We start from the raw sequence: 13972 nt of genomic DNA, 5'->3' as shown, positions 1-13972 counted from the left end.
ACTTTTGTATCATTCTACATAACAAAAAAAATATTTAGAAATCTTTTTCTTTAGTAAGGGCATAATAGATCAAATGGTAAAAATTTAATGAGCAACTAAATGACGGTAAGCTTGCAGGAATACATATGTATATTTATAAGCTTTACAGAAAAAAAATAAAATAAAATAAAACTTTACATGATATTTCAGAAGAATACATGTGACTATCCTAACAAAGTATAAATATGAATGATCAATTATATCCGGTACAATTAGTTAGGGGTTTGATGGAAGATACTCAAGGTGGTATGTAAAAGTAAAACTAAAAACAATGCAAATAGGAATGTCATTTAGCAACTATTCGATTCATATCTAATCCACTTTACACTTTTAATTATTCTTGCTTCCACCACTAAAAGCCACCATGAGGATACCTAATGCACTTCTTCGGCCCAACAAGAAGATATCTCCACGCGTACTATCCACGACACTTCATAGGGTTTTTGTTTTTATTTTTTTTTAAAAAAATAATTAACTCACTCAGGCTCGTTTGGCATCTGTCATTTTTTTATTTTTTATAAATTAATTTTATATAATTCAATATAAAATATAAAGAATTTTTCCTTATTATTATAATGTTTTATACTTGTGATACATTTCTTATCTAAGCAATAGATGACAATTTATTTTAAAAGATTTTGAAAGCTTTTTTTTTTTTTTTACTATTATCGAGTAAATATTTTAAATATAAGGATTGTAAGGAACCTATCTTTCTCTCCTATACTATTTAATGTAGAAATTTTATTAAAAATACAAAAAATGACAACAATATCAAACGAGGCCTTAACTTTTTTTTTTATTTAATTTTTTAATTAGTAAATTATTTTTTAAAAAAAATGATGCTCTATTAACTAGTAAGTATTAATTATTCTAATATTTTTTGAAAAAAATGATTGAAAGAGTTAAATTCAATGAAATTACCCATAAATTTCGTAAATCTTCAATTTAGTACAACTTTATCTTTACCTATATATTATTTTTTCCAAAATTGCCATATGACAACTTTTCCTTCATAGTTGAATGTGGGCTCCACTCCGAACTAGCTCAAATCCTTTTTTTTTTCTCTTCCTTCGACTGTTACTTTCGTTCATCGGCAAGATGAATCCCACCCCTCATCATCGCTTTTTTTTTATCGCCATTTTTTTTTATCGATGATTTCTACTTTATTTCTAATTATCTAACTGTTGTATCGCACCGGCTACTATGCTAGTGATATTATTCATTTGGCCAAAGACACAAACACATGCAGTGACAGGCAGAAAGACACAGTGCAATACAGAAAAAAAAAAAAAAGAAAAAAAAGAAAAAAAAGAAAAAGGGGAGAATCATTTCAAAATTATCTACGAGCGAGGGGAGCTTTATACTATTGCTTTTTAAGATGCGCACAAAGGCAAAAAAAAGAAATATAATAAAATAAACTAACATAACTTAAAAAAGGAAAAAAATCATCCACGTGGATCTACACAAAGATCCCTGTGCCTTAGCAAAGAGAAAAGTGTTATGCATTGCTTGTACCGAACGCAGCTAAAACGAAAGGCCAATGAAAACAAGACGAATTGATGGTATCAAAATCAACTTTGTTCTAATTTTTCCAAAAGAACAAAGGTCCACAATATTTCTTCTTTTTTTTTGCGCCTTTTGGGCTTCCGAAATTTTAAATTTGATAGAAAGTTGAAATGCGTGAAAAACTGTTTTAAAAAAAAAAAAAAAGTTTTCCGAATTAAAGATCTGAAAAACGAAAATACTAATTTTTCATGAAGTCTAGAAAAAAAAAAACTTTTTTTTCAGAAATATTACTCTTTCTGTGAACCAAATAGATAGAAAATACTTTTTCCGGCCAGAAAATTGTTTTCCAGAATCCTACCACGCAAACCAAACACCCCTAACCAAAAGCATGAAGCCAAAACCATATGCCGCAGTTAGAAGGTGTTAGAGACATTTACCAAGTTGGTGGTGTTAAAATGAAAGAGCTCTACTCAAATAGGGTTGCATGATTTCTGCAGAAGCTCCCTCCAAACTAGCTTCAGGAAACAGTGCTACTTTTCGCCAAATTTGATGCACCGAATGGATTCTCCGGATCACAAAATGTCACAATCTGCGAGTCCCTGAAAGTTGAATCAACTTTTTCGGTGCTCCTGCATAGGCAGAATTAGCCATTTTCTGGTTTACTGTATATCGGTTATGCAAGACAAAACAACTGCACCAAGTTAAAACATTCAGCATCTCCCACAAGGCTATGTTACACTTTACAATGATAACCGAATTACGAAACCGGAAATTATGAAATATGAAACCTATACAAGAAAAGTAATTGATTTACTAAAAGAAGAGGAAATGAAGGTGATGATGACTTGCGAATCTCATCTCATTTTCGCATGTTTCGTTGGACCTGTGAGAAATACGCACATGTGGAGGAAGAATTCGGTGCTCTTTAAGTTGTTAGCCACCCAATAGAAGGGAATATCTGATTCCAATTCGATTCCCTGCACTCGAATCAGCTTTATTTTCAACCTATTGGGAGGATGCACCTCGGATTCTGCGACCGATGACGCTTGCTCTTCTTCAACGCTCTTCGAAGTGTCGACGATCTCCGCGTCCGTCAAACTTGAATCAGGACTCTCCTTGCTTTTCAATTCACGAGTGTCTTCAAACGGGGGTTTGAAATCGAAGATCTCCGGTAGTAGAGACTTCACGGCTTGCTCCAAAGTCAGATACCCACCTAAAGCATCATATGAATACTTCGTTGAAGCAACACTAAATTGCCGAGACAACAAAATGATAAGAGATCAGAGTGTCGGAATAGAGAAAGGATCAGAACAAGTGAGAAAATATAGCTATGAATTTTCATTTAGCTTGAGTGACGAATGCGATGAAGAAAACCAGGAAACTTTTCATTTTAACCACAGTATTGGTTAGTTATGAACTTAGTTGTTAACATTCAAACCCCATTTCATTCAAACTGGGTCCTCACATTCCAATATTAACAAATTAGTCCATGAAGTTTGTCTGATAGGAACAATTAAGCTCTTCCATTTGTATACTGCCTAACAAAGATGCCGCATCAGCTTTAACATTACAATTCATTTTCTGGACCACAGTAGACGAACAATAGCAAGTAATTTATTGTTACAATTCTGAAGATGCAATTGAAATCTAGATAAAACTTCAGGGGCCAATTTGGTAACTATACCAAGAAAGAAGTTAATAAACAATATTAGCAGAACTGTTAAAAGTTATGGGGAGCTTAAGTTTGAAGAAAATGTGAAAGGCAACACGCTGCAACATCAAGAAAGACGAGAGAGAAAACAATTGCCATACGATGCTTAAAGAGATTCATGTATACCTTCTTCCTTGTGAATCTCAAATGGCCGGTTTATGTAAGATATTCTTTCCCAACTATCAATTATAGGTGCATCTTCCAAGTCATCGAGATCATCACCAATATTTCGCACATATAACCGCACAGGAATCCTGCCTGACCAAAGAGATCAACAGTAAGTAAGAAAGAGAAGTACGCTTGTCACTATATATAAGTAACAAGTAGAAGCCTTCTATATACAATTGTTGAGAGGGAAATTCCTGAACTGTTGTAATAATAACTGTAAGGACAAAGAATTGAAATAGCTGACCACGTACAGAGGAAGATTTATAGAATACACTCTGTTATAATAAGTAAGATCCCTTTGGAAAAACTGACTTTAAGGTCTATTGTTACTTGTTAATTAATCTGGAAAATCTGGTGTACTATGTACATTTGAATAAGCATAAAAGAGTTTTACTTTATGTCATCTAAAGGGTTCTTTTTCAGCCATAATCACCTTACCAAATTATGAATGGACAAAGTTATTAGGTTTTTTTTTCTGTAGCTTATTTCTTGACAAAATCCCTTATACTGTTTATTGATAATTTAGCAGTTTCTAATATTACAGATTCACCAGAAATAGTTCTTTTTTGTAAAACAGGCTAGCATCAACATAGAAAAGTCAAGCCACTGAACATGCAAACTTTTTTGAATGTTGAACACCACAATAATCCCAGTTATAGATATTCATATCTAGCATTTTATGTAATGGCAAACTGAAATTACAATTTAAATGCAAAGGGACTAACATGGTTTGCCTGATCCAGTAGGTTCATGTTCAGCAGTAGCTTGTTGTTGATGTTGTGCTGGGGATGAAGCTGGTCTCACCAAGGAATCATCTCTGAATGGTCCAAGCTTAAGCCTCGATGAGATTTTAATATACCCATCCAAGTTACCTAGTGCAAATTTCAAAAACAAATTGAAGTTGGTAGAGGAGTGAGAAGTCAGAGAATATATTTGAATGCACTGAAATAGACCACGTTTCTGTTGATCATCATGCTTATGTAAGTGAGAGATAGGCCTTCCAATCTGTTTACATTCCCCAACATTGAGACTAACAATAATGTATATAAGATAATCACTTCTAAATTATTCATTGGAATTATCATTTAAGTGCCGATGCAGTGCAAAGAGAGGGCATCTTCATAGAATACTTAAAAACTTTGCACCGTTATTACCGTGCATATATACCTTTTAACACTGATTGCCATAGGTCATATTGATCAGCTTGGGACATATTCATGACGTTCTTACAGTTACCATTTATAATGTAGGCAGCCTGCAAAAACATATATGTAAGAAACCACTGACGTAAGAAGATATATCAGGTAAAGAGAAAAAGAAGCAAAAGATGTTTGCAGGAAAATAATTGCATCAAAATCTAGCTCATTTCTATGTCATTGCAAATTCCATATTCCAACAGTTCACGTCCCTATGGAACTAGAGTCTAATAGTCAGCTCTGGCAAGTAATTTCTTGTTTGTGCAGGTACTGTGCAATTAATTTTGGCAATAGGGAAAGGAAGATCATCTGATATTACAGGTGCCAACTTCATTTGGCACAGATATCTCAAAATAAAAAAGAAAAGGATTCAAAAACAGGAGAAAAAAGAAGCAACAAATGATGGCTGCTACATAATGTATTTGTTGGTAAGCAGTAAAAGAAATGGAAAAGGCCATAGAGCCCAAAATCTCATGTAAAATGCCTTTATTACCCACACCTCTTTCAATGAATTAATATAACTCCATTTCACACTGTCTTCACCTTCACAGGGTGACAAAATATCTCCAGGATGTCCTCCTCTAAAATGAACCTGTGAGTATTTCAAATGGATCAGTTGCATTACAGGAAAATAAATCAGACAAAGAAGAGGTTAAAAAAATTTAGGTAATATAGAAAAAGAGACAATGCTCAAGAATTTAGAACTTTTTTTTCAGTTGTTGGAGAAATATAGGGCATTTGAGTCCTAAAATCTATATTACATATAAACTAACTATAACGCAGTGTATGTTAGTTAACATTTATTTAAATCCAAATTTTCACAAAATCACACATATAGCGTGTTAAAAACTGTTAGGAAAATCTTATAAATACTCCATTTGTTTAGCTTCTTAATTTTTGTATATATCTTAATAGATGTCTACAGGCAGAAAAACTTTTTATTGAGTTTAAGAGTCCATTTGAAAAACAGATATAGGGAAATTATGTTCTCCAGGTCTTCGTCTGTAGATTTTTCTTTTCATCAAGATGTTTTAATGTGCAAACCTAAATCGTCTGAACTCTCCTAAACCAACCAAAACCAAATAGAAATTGATCTTCAAATTTTTATAGAAACAAATATACAAAAACCTGTATTTTCAACCATTTCACAATGGAAAACCTTTTACTGCATATACGAAAAATGTCTATTTTGCACCAAAAAAGAACAGTAACTCGACTAGAGTGTTGATAGAAACCACAAAATTACATTTTGAAAGGTACTAAACAAGAAGATAGAATCAACTTAAACTTGATATCTACCATGTTAACACAAAAAAGAGAGAGAGAGAGAGAGAGATCACTTCTCTCTCTCACATCACTAAACCCACATCTCCATCACTTCACTAAACCCATTCCACCATCTCCCCGTTCCTCTCCTACTTCTCCATCATTCCCTCTACTTTTCCACCATTTTCTCCCACTTCTCCATCATTCCACTATTTCCTCCACTTCTCCACCATTCCCTCCACTTGTCCCACTTCTCCATCATTCCACTATTCCCTCCACTTCTCCACACTTCTCCATCATTCCCTTCACTTCTCCACTTCTCTACTATTCCCTCCACTCCTCCACACTTCTCCACAATTCCCTCTACTTCTCCACCATTCCCTCTACTCCTCCATTATTTACTCTTCTCTACACCATAGACCTCCACCACCCTCTCTCTATATAAAGAGAAGTGAACAAAAAAAAAGAGGATTCTACTCACAAAAAAAAAGAGAAAGGAAACTTGGATAAAAAAAAAGAGCCCAATAGAAAGGTGGGTTTAGATTCTCTCACTCTCATTTTTCTCTCTCCTCTCTCCTAGTCAAAGCACTCCATACATCGAGCTTTCTATACACACCGGGCTACACATGCCGTCATCAACCTCTACTACACCGGATCATCATCAACCAATAAAAGACGATCGCTCGTCGCCATTCCTACACCGTTGCAGACTGCCGTTGCCCCGTCGTCATTGATTTCGGAGTGGTGCATGTTCCTTTTTGCTGTTGTGGCGTCATCATCGACTAAGGAGGTGGCCATCCGCCTGCTGTTGCTGCGCTAACGACAACGACGACGGCTATCCGCTTGACGTTTAGCCGTCGGCAGTAAAGGCGGCGACGACGATCCGCTTGACGCTTAGCCGTCGGCAGTAAAGGCGGCGACGACGATCCGCTTGACTCTTCGTCGTCGGCTGTAAAGACGGCGACAACGGCAACGACAATCCACTCGATGCTTAGCCGTCGGCGGTAAAGACGGCGTAGACGACGACAACAACGACGACGACGATCCGCTCGATGCTTAGCCATCGGCGGTAAAGACGGCGACGACGACAACAACAACGACGACAACGATCCGCTCGATGCTTAGCCATCGGTGGTAAAGACGGCGTAGACGACGACAACGACGACGACGATCCGCTCGACGCTTAGCCATCGGCGATAAAGACGGCGACGACGACAACAACGACGACGATGACGATCTGCTCGATGCTTAGCCATCGGCGGTAAAGACGGCGACGACGACAACAACAACGACGACGACGATCCGCTCGATGCTTAGCCATCGGCGGTAAAGACAGCGACGACAACAACAACAATGACGACAATCTGCTCGATGCTTAGCCATCGGCGGTAAAGGCGGCAACGACGATCCGCTTGATGCTTAGCCGTCAGCGGTGGAGAAAGGCAACTACGACGACGATCATCCGTTTGACGCTTAGTCGTTGACGGAAAGCGCTGATCAAATTATTGATTGCCGCTCTTTTTAATTGGCTTTTTGTCAAAAACAACTTGTGCATGATGGATAGCTTATGTGCATGTGCCAAGTGTTAAACAAAATGCCAAAAAGAATTTGTGCATAAAGCATAGCTTATGTGCGCATGCTAAGCGTTCGATAAAATGCCAAAGACGGTGTGCACATAATGAAATGTCAAAGAAAACCTGAGCATAATGCATTGTTCATGTACGCGTGCCAAGTACTCGATGAAATGCCAAAGACAGTTTGCACATAATGTATTACTTATGTGCGTGTCAAATGCTCGATGAAATACCAAAGACAGTTTATGCATGATGCATGGCTCACATGAGAAATGACTTGACGAGGCGCTAATAATATGTTTGCGATTGATTGCATTAAAGGAGAGAAGGAGAGAGATAATAATTGTTGCTTTTTATCTTTTTCAGTTGTATTAATTTTTGTACACCGATGTACAAGAATAATAAAAGAAATACATTCTGTTTTACTAATTATCATAATTGACCAGCTTAATCGGAGGTTGCCTAAATGAGAATAGGCGTAATTAATTAGAAATCCTTATGATTTCTAAGGAGTATAGAACCTTTAATATTCTAATACCCCTCGTCTCATATCGACACATTTGAATTTTTATTACTCTCACATACCATAATATGCCTCACATCTTGGAAATCATAGTATGGTTCCAATAGAGTAAACAGACTCGAAATATTGTATAAGGTACTGCCGCATATAATAATATAAAGTACCTATCTCTTTTAAAAAGGATCTATCCAAAACCAGCTATTACTTTTGCTTTTATATTCTTTATTTCGCTAGTCAAGTATTTGAGAAGTTAAATCATAGGGAAATACTTAAGATGATGATGATAATTATAACAATAGCAGCAGAAACAACAAAAACAACAACAGAAGAAGCAATAATTACAGTAACAGAAAAGGCAGCCATAGCAATAAGCTCCAACCTGTGATAGACTCAAAAGTGAAGTGCCTTTACATATTTCAAAGTTTTTAATTAAATTAACATATTCCAAAGTTTTTAATTAAATTAACAACTAAAGAACAGATAAAGTGAGAAATCAATAGGCACTGTACAATAAGCCCTTCCATTTTGTTAGCGTTCAAGACCTAAAGTGAAAAAACACCCGAAAAAAGAAAAAAGAAATAAGGAAACAGTTTGACATTTCTTTTGAAAACTGAAAGAGAGCAAAACAACAATACAATAAAGCACATGCAATTAGTAATAAATATGTATGATATAAGGTCCTCACTGTTAGGTTCCAGGGTCTTTCTGGTTCTGCACATAAAAGATCAAAAAGAACTCCAGTAGGTATAGACCTGTAAAAGCAATTAAAAAGAATTAAAAACTACAAGTAACAAATCGTGGCAAATTTATCAATGTAAATGAAAAGATAATGAAGATTTTATGGTAAACGAAATGATATACAGCTGTAAATATTAAGGTTTCTGTAGCAATTTTAATTTTGGTCTATATTCAACTAAACTTAGTTTGCTTAAGTGAAGTTGCTTACAAAAATCCCGAAAATCATAAAAAGTTATGTACCACTTCAGTGGCAGTCCTTTATAGTCAAACCAAACAGTATCGGTGCCCGGAGGAAGTGTGCTACTGAAATGAGCCTTTATGATCGGTACTAATAGAGGCAGATACCCAAGCCGTGGACCTAAAATCTATATAAAAAACAAGAAATATACCATAAATCAAGTTAGAATGCTAAAATAAACATACTAACGATCTACTCAGAGGGAGAAGCTAATCAATTTGCAACAAAACTTCAAGGTTCTAGATTAAAAGCAGATCTGAAATAGTAGAGATGAAAACGGATAGGATATTATCCGACCGAATCCAACACCGAATCCAAAAATTATCAAATATGGGTTGGGATATCACTATCCGATTCGGATTCAGATTCAGACTTGGATCTCGAGATAGAAATATTTTTTGGATTCAGAATCAGTTTGGGTTCACCATCCTTATTCAGATTAAGATTCCGATACCGGATTATCAGAATCAGAAACATATAATCTCAATATGTAACATTTTTATTTACTTCATATTCAATAACATTTTCTTAGAATTCTTAATTTTTTCCTTTATGTTTCTAACATTTTATAAATTTTATGTAGCTTAAATATATATTGGAAAATATTTTTTATTTTTGTTTTAAATATTCATTAAATATCCAATTCATATCCATATCTGTTGCATTCCGACACATATCTGAATCTATTTTTTACTGGATATGGATTTGAATTTTAACATCTGACTAATATCCGAACCCGTATCCGAATTCAACGTAAAAATTATGTACAGGGATATGGATATGGATCGGGCACTATCTGACATATCCGACCCGTTTTCATCAGTACAAAATAGGCTATTGGACTAGGTTTTTGTGTCTTGTTTTGTATTTGAAAAACTGATAGGTTTTCTCAAAAAAAAAAATCTATTGAATCTCCAATGGAGCCAAGTATGCCATTAACTTCGATCATCAATTTAAACATTTAATATGTCAATATACCCACAACAATATAATAAACTAAATACTCTTTCCTAAGGTTGTGAAAGCAATTAAAATCATTCATCATGTCCGAACTCCAATTCAAGACTCTAGCATTGACATAGCACTCAAGAAAAGGGCAAGGGCCAAGGGTAAATAAATGGTCAAAGCATATAGAAGAGGACAAAGAAGTTTTACCATGAGTAAAAGTTTTGGAAACTAAATGCTTGTTTTGTGCTGCTTCTGTTTCGTTTTCATTTATAATTACTTCTAGTACAAAATTCAGAATTAAAACAGTTTCCTGCTGATACATAGGGAAGCTGAAACAAGATTCTGAGCCCCAGAATCAGAACCTCCAACTCAGAGTTTCTAATTCAAGTGCCGAGAGAAGTTGTTAGAGCACTTCATTAAACCGCACTACCCCTACAGAACGGCAAAACATGCCCTAATTCAAGAAGGCTTGAATAAAGACGAGACACAACACAAAGAGAAAAGAGCAGTAGATTTACCAATTCAAATTTTCATACAGCATGGGAGAGGGTTAATTATTATGATCAACAACTTAGAAAACCACATCGAAGATAACAAATCTAAGACATTATCTGCAGTAATGATCCCAGCAGCTTTTAAGGCCACAAAATTCCACTAATTTCCTACTTGCGATTCACTACAGCACACAGCAAGAACACTTCACAAACCAAAAAATACGCAAACTATGGATCGCCAATTTCAAATTCCCACCAAACGAACAACAACAAACAACTAAATTAACAATCCGAATAGCATTTTAATCCGATTCTAGATCGGAGCACATCAGATCGCGTTTAACGCATCAAGCAAGCATCAAAGTAGATAATCTAAAGGTTTAAAAAAAAGAGTAATCGGAGAGAGAGAGAGAGAGAGAGAGAGAGAGAGAGAGAGAGAGAGAGAGCGAGGATCATACCAAGATCGGGGAAGGAGGAGGTAGCGTGGTGACCTCGGATTCATGGAGATGGATCTGGAGAGGGATCGCCCCCTCCCACACGTACTTCACAGCCTCGTCCGAGCACATCTCCATCTCCTCTTCCTCTCCTCTCCCTCCCCTCCTCTATCTCTCTCACCGAGGGTTTCTCTCTCTCTCTCTCTTCTTCTTCTTCTTCTTCCTCCTCTTCTCCTCCACGAAGAAGCTACTTGTTCGGTGTAATTATAAGGGACAATTGCAAATATATATCTGTAAAATTTAAATATTTCATTTTGTTCCTTCAAATTTACAAAAAAAAAAATCGCATACTAATTTTTTAGGTAAAAAATATATAAAACTTACATGAACTACAGGCACGGATCTACATATTGGTTCTTTTTCATTTTTTAGATTTGATGTGACCGTTATTTTCATCTTTTCCATGTAGTTTTAATTTTTTTTCTTCTTTCTTTTATAGAAATATATTTTTGTTTATATTTTTAAACTGTTCGTTTTTAACCATGTTCTACTTTTTAAATTATCCACAGCCTTTACTTCTTAAAAAAAGAAATAATTGAAGGATCGGGTGGATACTTTGAAATGAACTTTTAAAGGCAATAATTTCAAATAGTTTATAGTTCAGATAAATTTTGTAAATTTTTATCTATTTTTCTAGTGTTTTAAAAAATTATAACTATATTCAGCCAAAAATTACGATGTCTTATTTAAAAAGACTATTTTGCTTTTATCGTATTTATTACTCAAATTACATGATTAAATTATTATTATTGTCATTATAAAAAGATACTGAGCTTAATTTTGACACTTTGATTTGAATAGCAACATTGATTTTTGTAAAAATAAAGTAAGCAGTATACTAAAATATAATAATATTTGTGGGAAGATTATTTTGTGTATCTACGAGTATTCGATCGTACTTTTAGCTTGAGTAAAAGCTTACCAGATTATAAATATTTAAAATTCATATTATACAAAAAGAGATTGCTTTTGTTAATTCAAATTGAAACAAGCCGGAAAGAGTTCCACAAATCAATATTTAAGGATTTATAAAAAAATAAAAAATATATATAATATTTAAAGTTTCAAAGAACACTTTTTGCAATATCCTAATTTTGGAGGGATATATAAGCAAATATGACCAATAAATACCACTAGGGGGGAAAGTCGGCGAGCTTCGCCGTAAAAATCGCTCCGGGATTTACTTTTGCCGCGATATTCGGCGACGACTTCATGTTTTAATTAACCTCGATTCCATTGAAGTCAAAACAACGACTACACCGGGCTAGATTCTAGTCGACCCACTCCAAGCCCAAATCAGGCCCAATAATTAACTTACGCATTGTCATTGTGTGGCAATTTCGGGGCCAAGGCTCTATTTGAATTCATGAATATTTAATTCAGTATCTATAATCTATAATCTATAATCTATAATCTATCAATAATAATAACTATATATTATTCCTCAATAACTGCACACGTGTCACGAGGAGGCTGCAGTGCGGGCTAGGGCGCGGGGCNTTGTTTTAAATAGTTTAAAGAATTTTCTAATAAAAATTCAATTGATTTGGATATCTTTATGCCGTTAAACAAGAAAACGTCTCATATCGACCATTAAAATTAAAAATTTTGAAATACTTTTATCATTAGGCAAATGATGTCGAAAAGATTTAAAATTTAATTTCTAAACAATTCAAGTGGTATAGATCATGTTCAACGGTGCCGATCGTTGATTTGGATGCTCCATCATCGAAAACAAATGGGTGGCAAAAGTGTCGGTTTGCTATCGATAGTATTCTAGCTCAAATCTCATTATATATATAATTTTATTTATAAATACATATTTATTTATTATATATATATATTTATTTATTTATTATATATAGTATTTTATTTGTATATATATATATATATATTTGGACTGGGATACTATTAGTAGCAAAATTCCATTGTTGCTACCAGTTTTTTAGCCTTTGGATCAACTCTTTTCATTATTTCTAACCATTAGATTAAATACTATAACCCAGTGGGGACCACTCAACCCTAGGGGGACCATTCAACTCTAACCGACTAATATCATCCTNCTCGACGTCTCTCTCTCTTTCTCTCTCTCGCGCACGAACACCTATCATCTTCTATTGCGTCATCCTCCCAAATAATCATCACGATCTCCTTCCCTCCATTCGTCATTTCCGCAAAAAACAATATTCAAATGACTACAACATGGGCAATTTTGGAAAAAACTATACTTTTATGTCAGGATTACTAAATTTTATAAACTGAACCAAACATATTAATGCTATAAACACTGTAATCTAGTATTACATTACTGTATTAAACCAAACGCTCTAATACAGCATTAGTAGTAATCTCACGCCGAAATCCAACATACCTGGATATGTCGAGATACTTTGTAATATTACATAACTTGAACCAAACGAGCCCTTAGGGTATTGTGAGACTCGTGGACAACTCCGTTCGGTCATTCGAAGGAGCACGCGACGGTTCGGTGGGTTTGACCTAACCTTTATATGAGAAATACTCATATATGGTGAAATATGTTTCGTAAATTGAAAAGCATGCGTAATCATGTTAGATATATTTATTGTGAATTTTAGAATGTTTAATATGCCTATGTTATGTGTAAGGAAATTCGGACCTCTATATAGTAGAGAACTAGCATGTGGTACTTGCACATATTTGGCATCCTTTTTAGACTTGGAATCATGACTTCTATTGTGAAAATGAGCACCTCTTGCATGCATTTAAGGACTATTCCTATATTGAACTTGAAGGTTCTTGGTAGGCCATAAAGAGGCTCGGGGACTTGTGTTATTTGTGAATAGTTGGGCTTATGTCATGGAGGGGCATTGGCCTTCAGGTCATGTTAATACTAGGGATGCCATTGAAAGAGTTGGATTAACTTGTCATTTAAAATGTCCAAGTGTCATAAAGGGGCCACAAGAACTTAAGCACATGGAACTCATATTTGTGAATGAAACTAGTATCTTCGGAATGCTATGACTATACGGTGTTTAGAGACATGAAATTGGATACTTGAGACTTGGAACTAATGCTTGCTTGCATTTGTGGCTCAT

The 13972-nt window shown here is 35.0% G+C and overlaps 1 protein-coding gene across 1 annotated transcript; it reads right to left on the bottom strand.

The window, feature by feature from the left end:
• LOC109713085 (autophagy protein 5) lies at window positions 2152-11071 on the bottom strand. Its single transcript, XM_020237045.1, has 8 exons — window positions 10860-11071; window positions 8962-9086; window positions 8669-8735; window positions 5120-5212; window positions 4592-4679; window positions 4150-4296; window positions 3383-3514; window positions 2152-2758 (listed from the first exon to the last, which is right to left on the bottom strand). The coding sequence occupies exons 1-8, from the start codon at window positions 10971-10973 to the stop codon at window positions 2400-2402; spliced, it is 1125 nt and encodes a 374-aa protein (XP_020092634.1). The 5' UTR covers window positions 10974-11071; the 3' UTR covers window positions 2152-2399.

Source organism: Ananas comosus, linkage group 7 (genome assembly GCF_001540865.1).
Source record: "Ananas comosus cultivar F153 linkage group 7, ASM154086v1, whole genome shotgun sequence".
Lineage (NCBI taxonomy): Eukaryota > Viridiplantae > Streptophyta > Magnoliopsida > Poales > Bromeliaceae > Ananas > Ananas comosus.
The sequence above is the reverse complement of the archived record's forward strand: the minus strand, read 5'-3'. Positions and strand labels throughout refer to the sequence as shown.

Coding starts and splice junctions, on each gene's coding strand:
- LOC109713085 (XM_020237045.1), bottom strand. CDS start 10,973: ATGGAGATGTGCTCGGACGAGGCTGTGAAGTACGTGTGGGAGGGGGCG. Junction 4,680..5,119: donor ATATTAATTCATTGAAAGAG/GTGTGGGTAATA, acceptor ATGTTTTTGCAG/GCTGCCTACATTATAAATGG. Junction 2,759..3,382: donor TGAGATTCACAAGGAAGAAG/GTATACATGAAT, acceptor ATGATGCTTTAG/GTGGGTATCTGACTTTGGAG.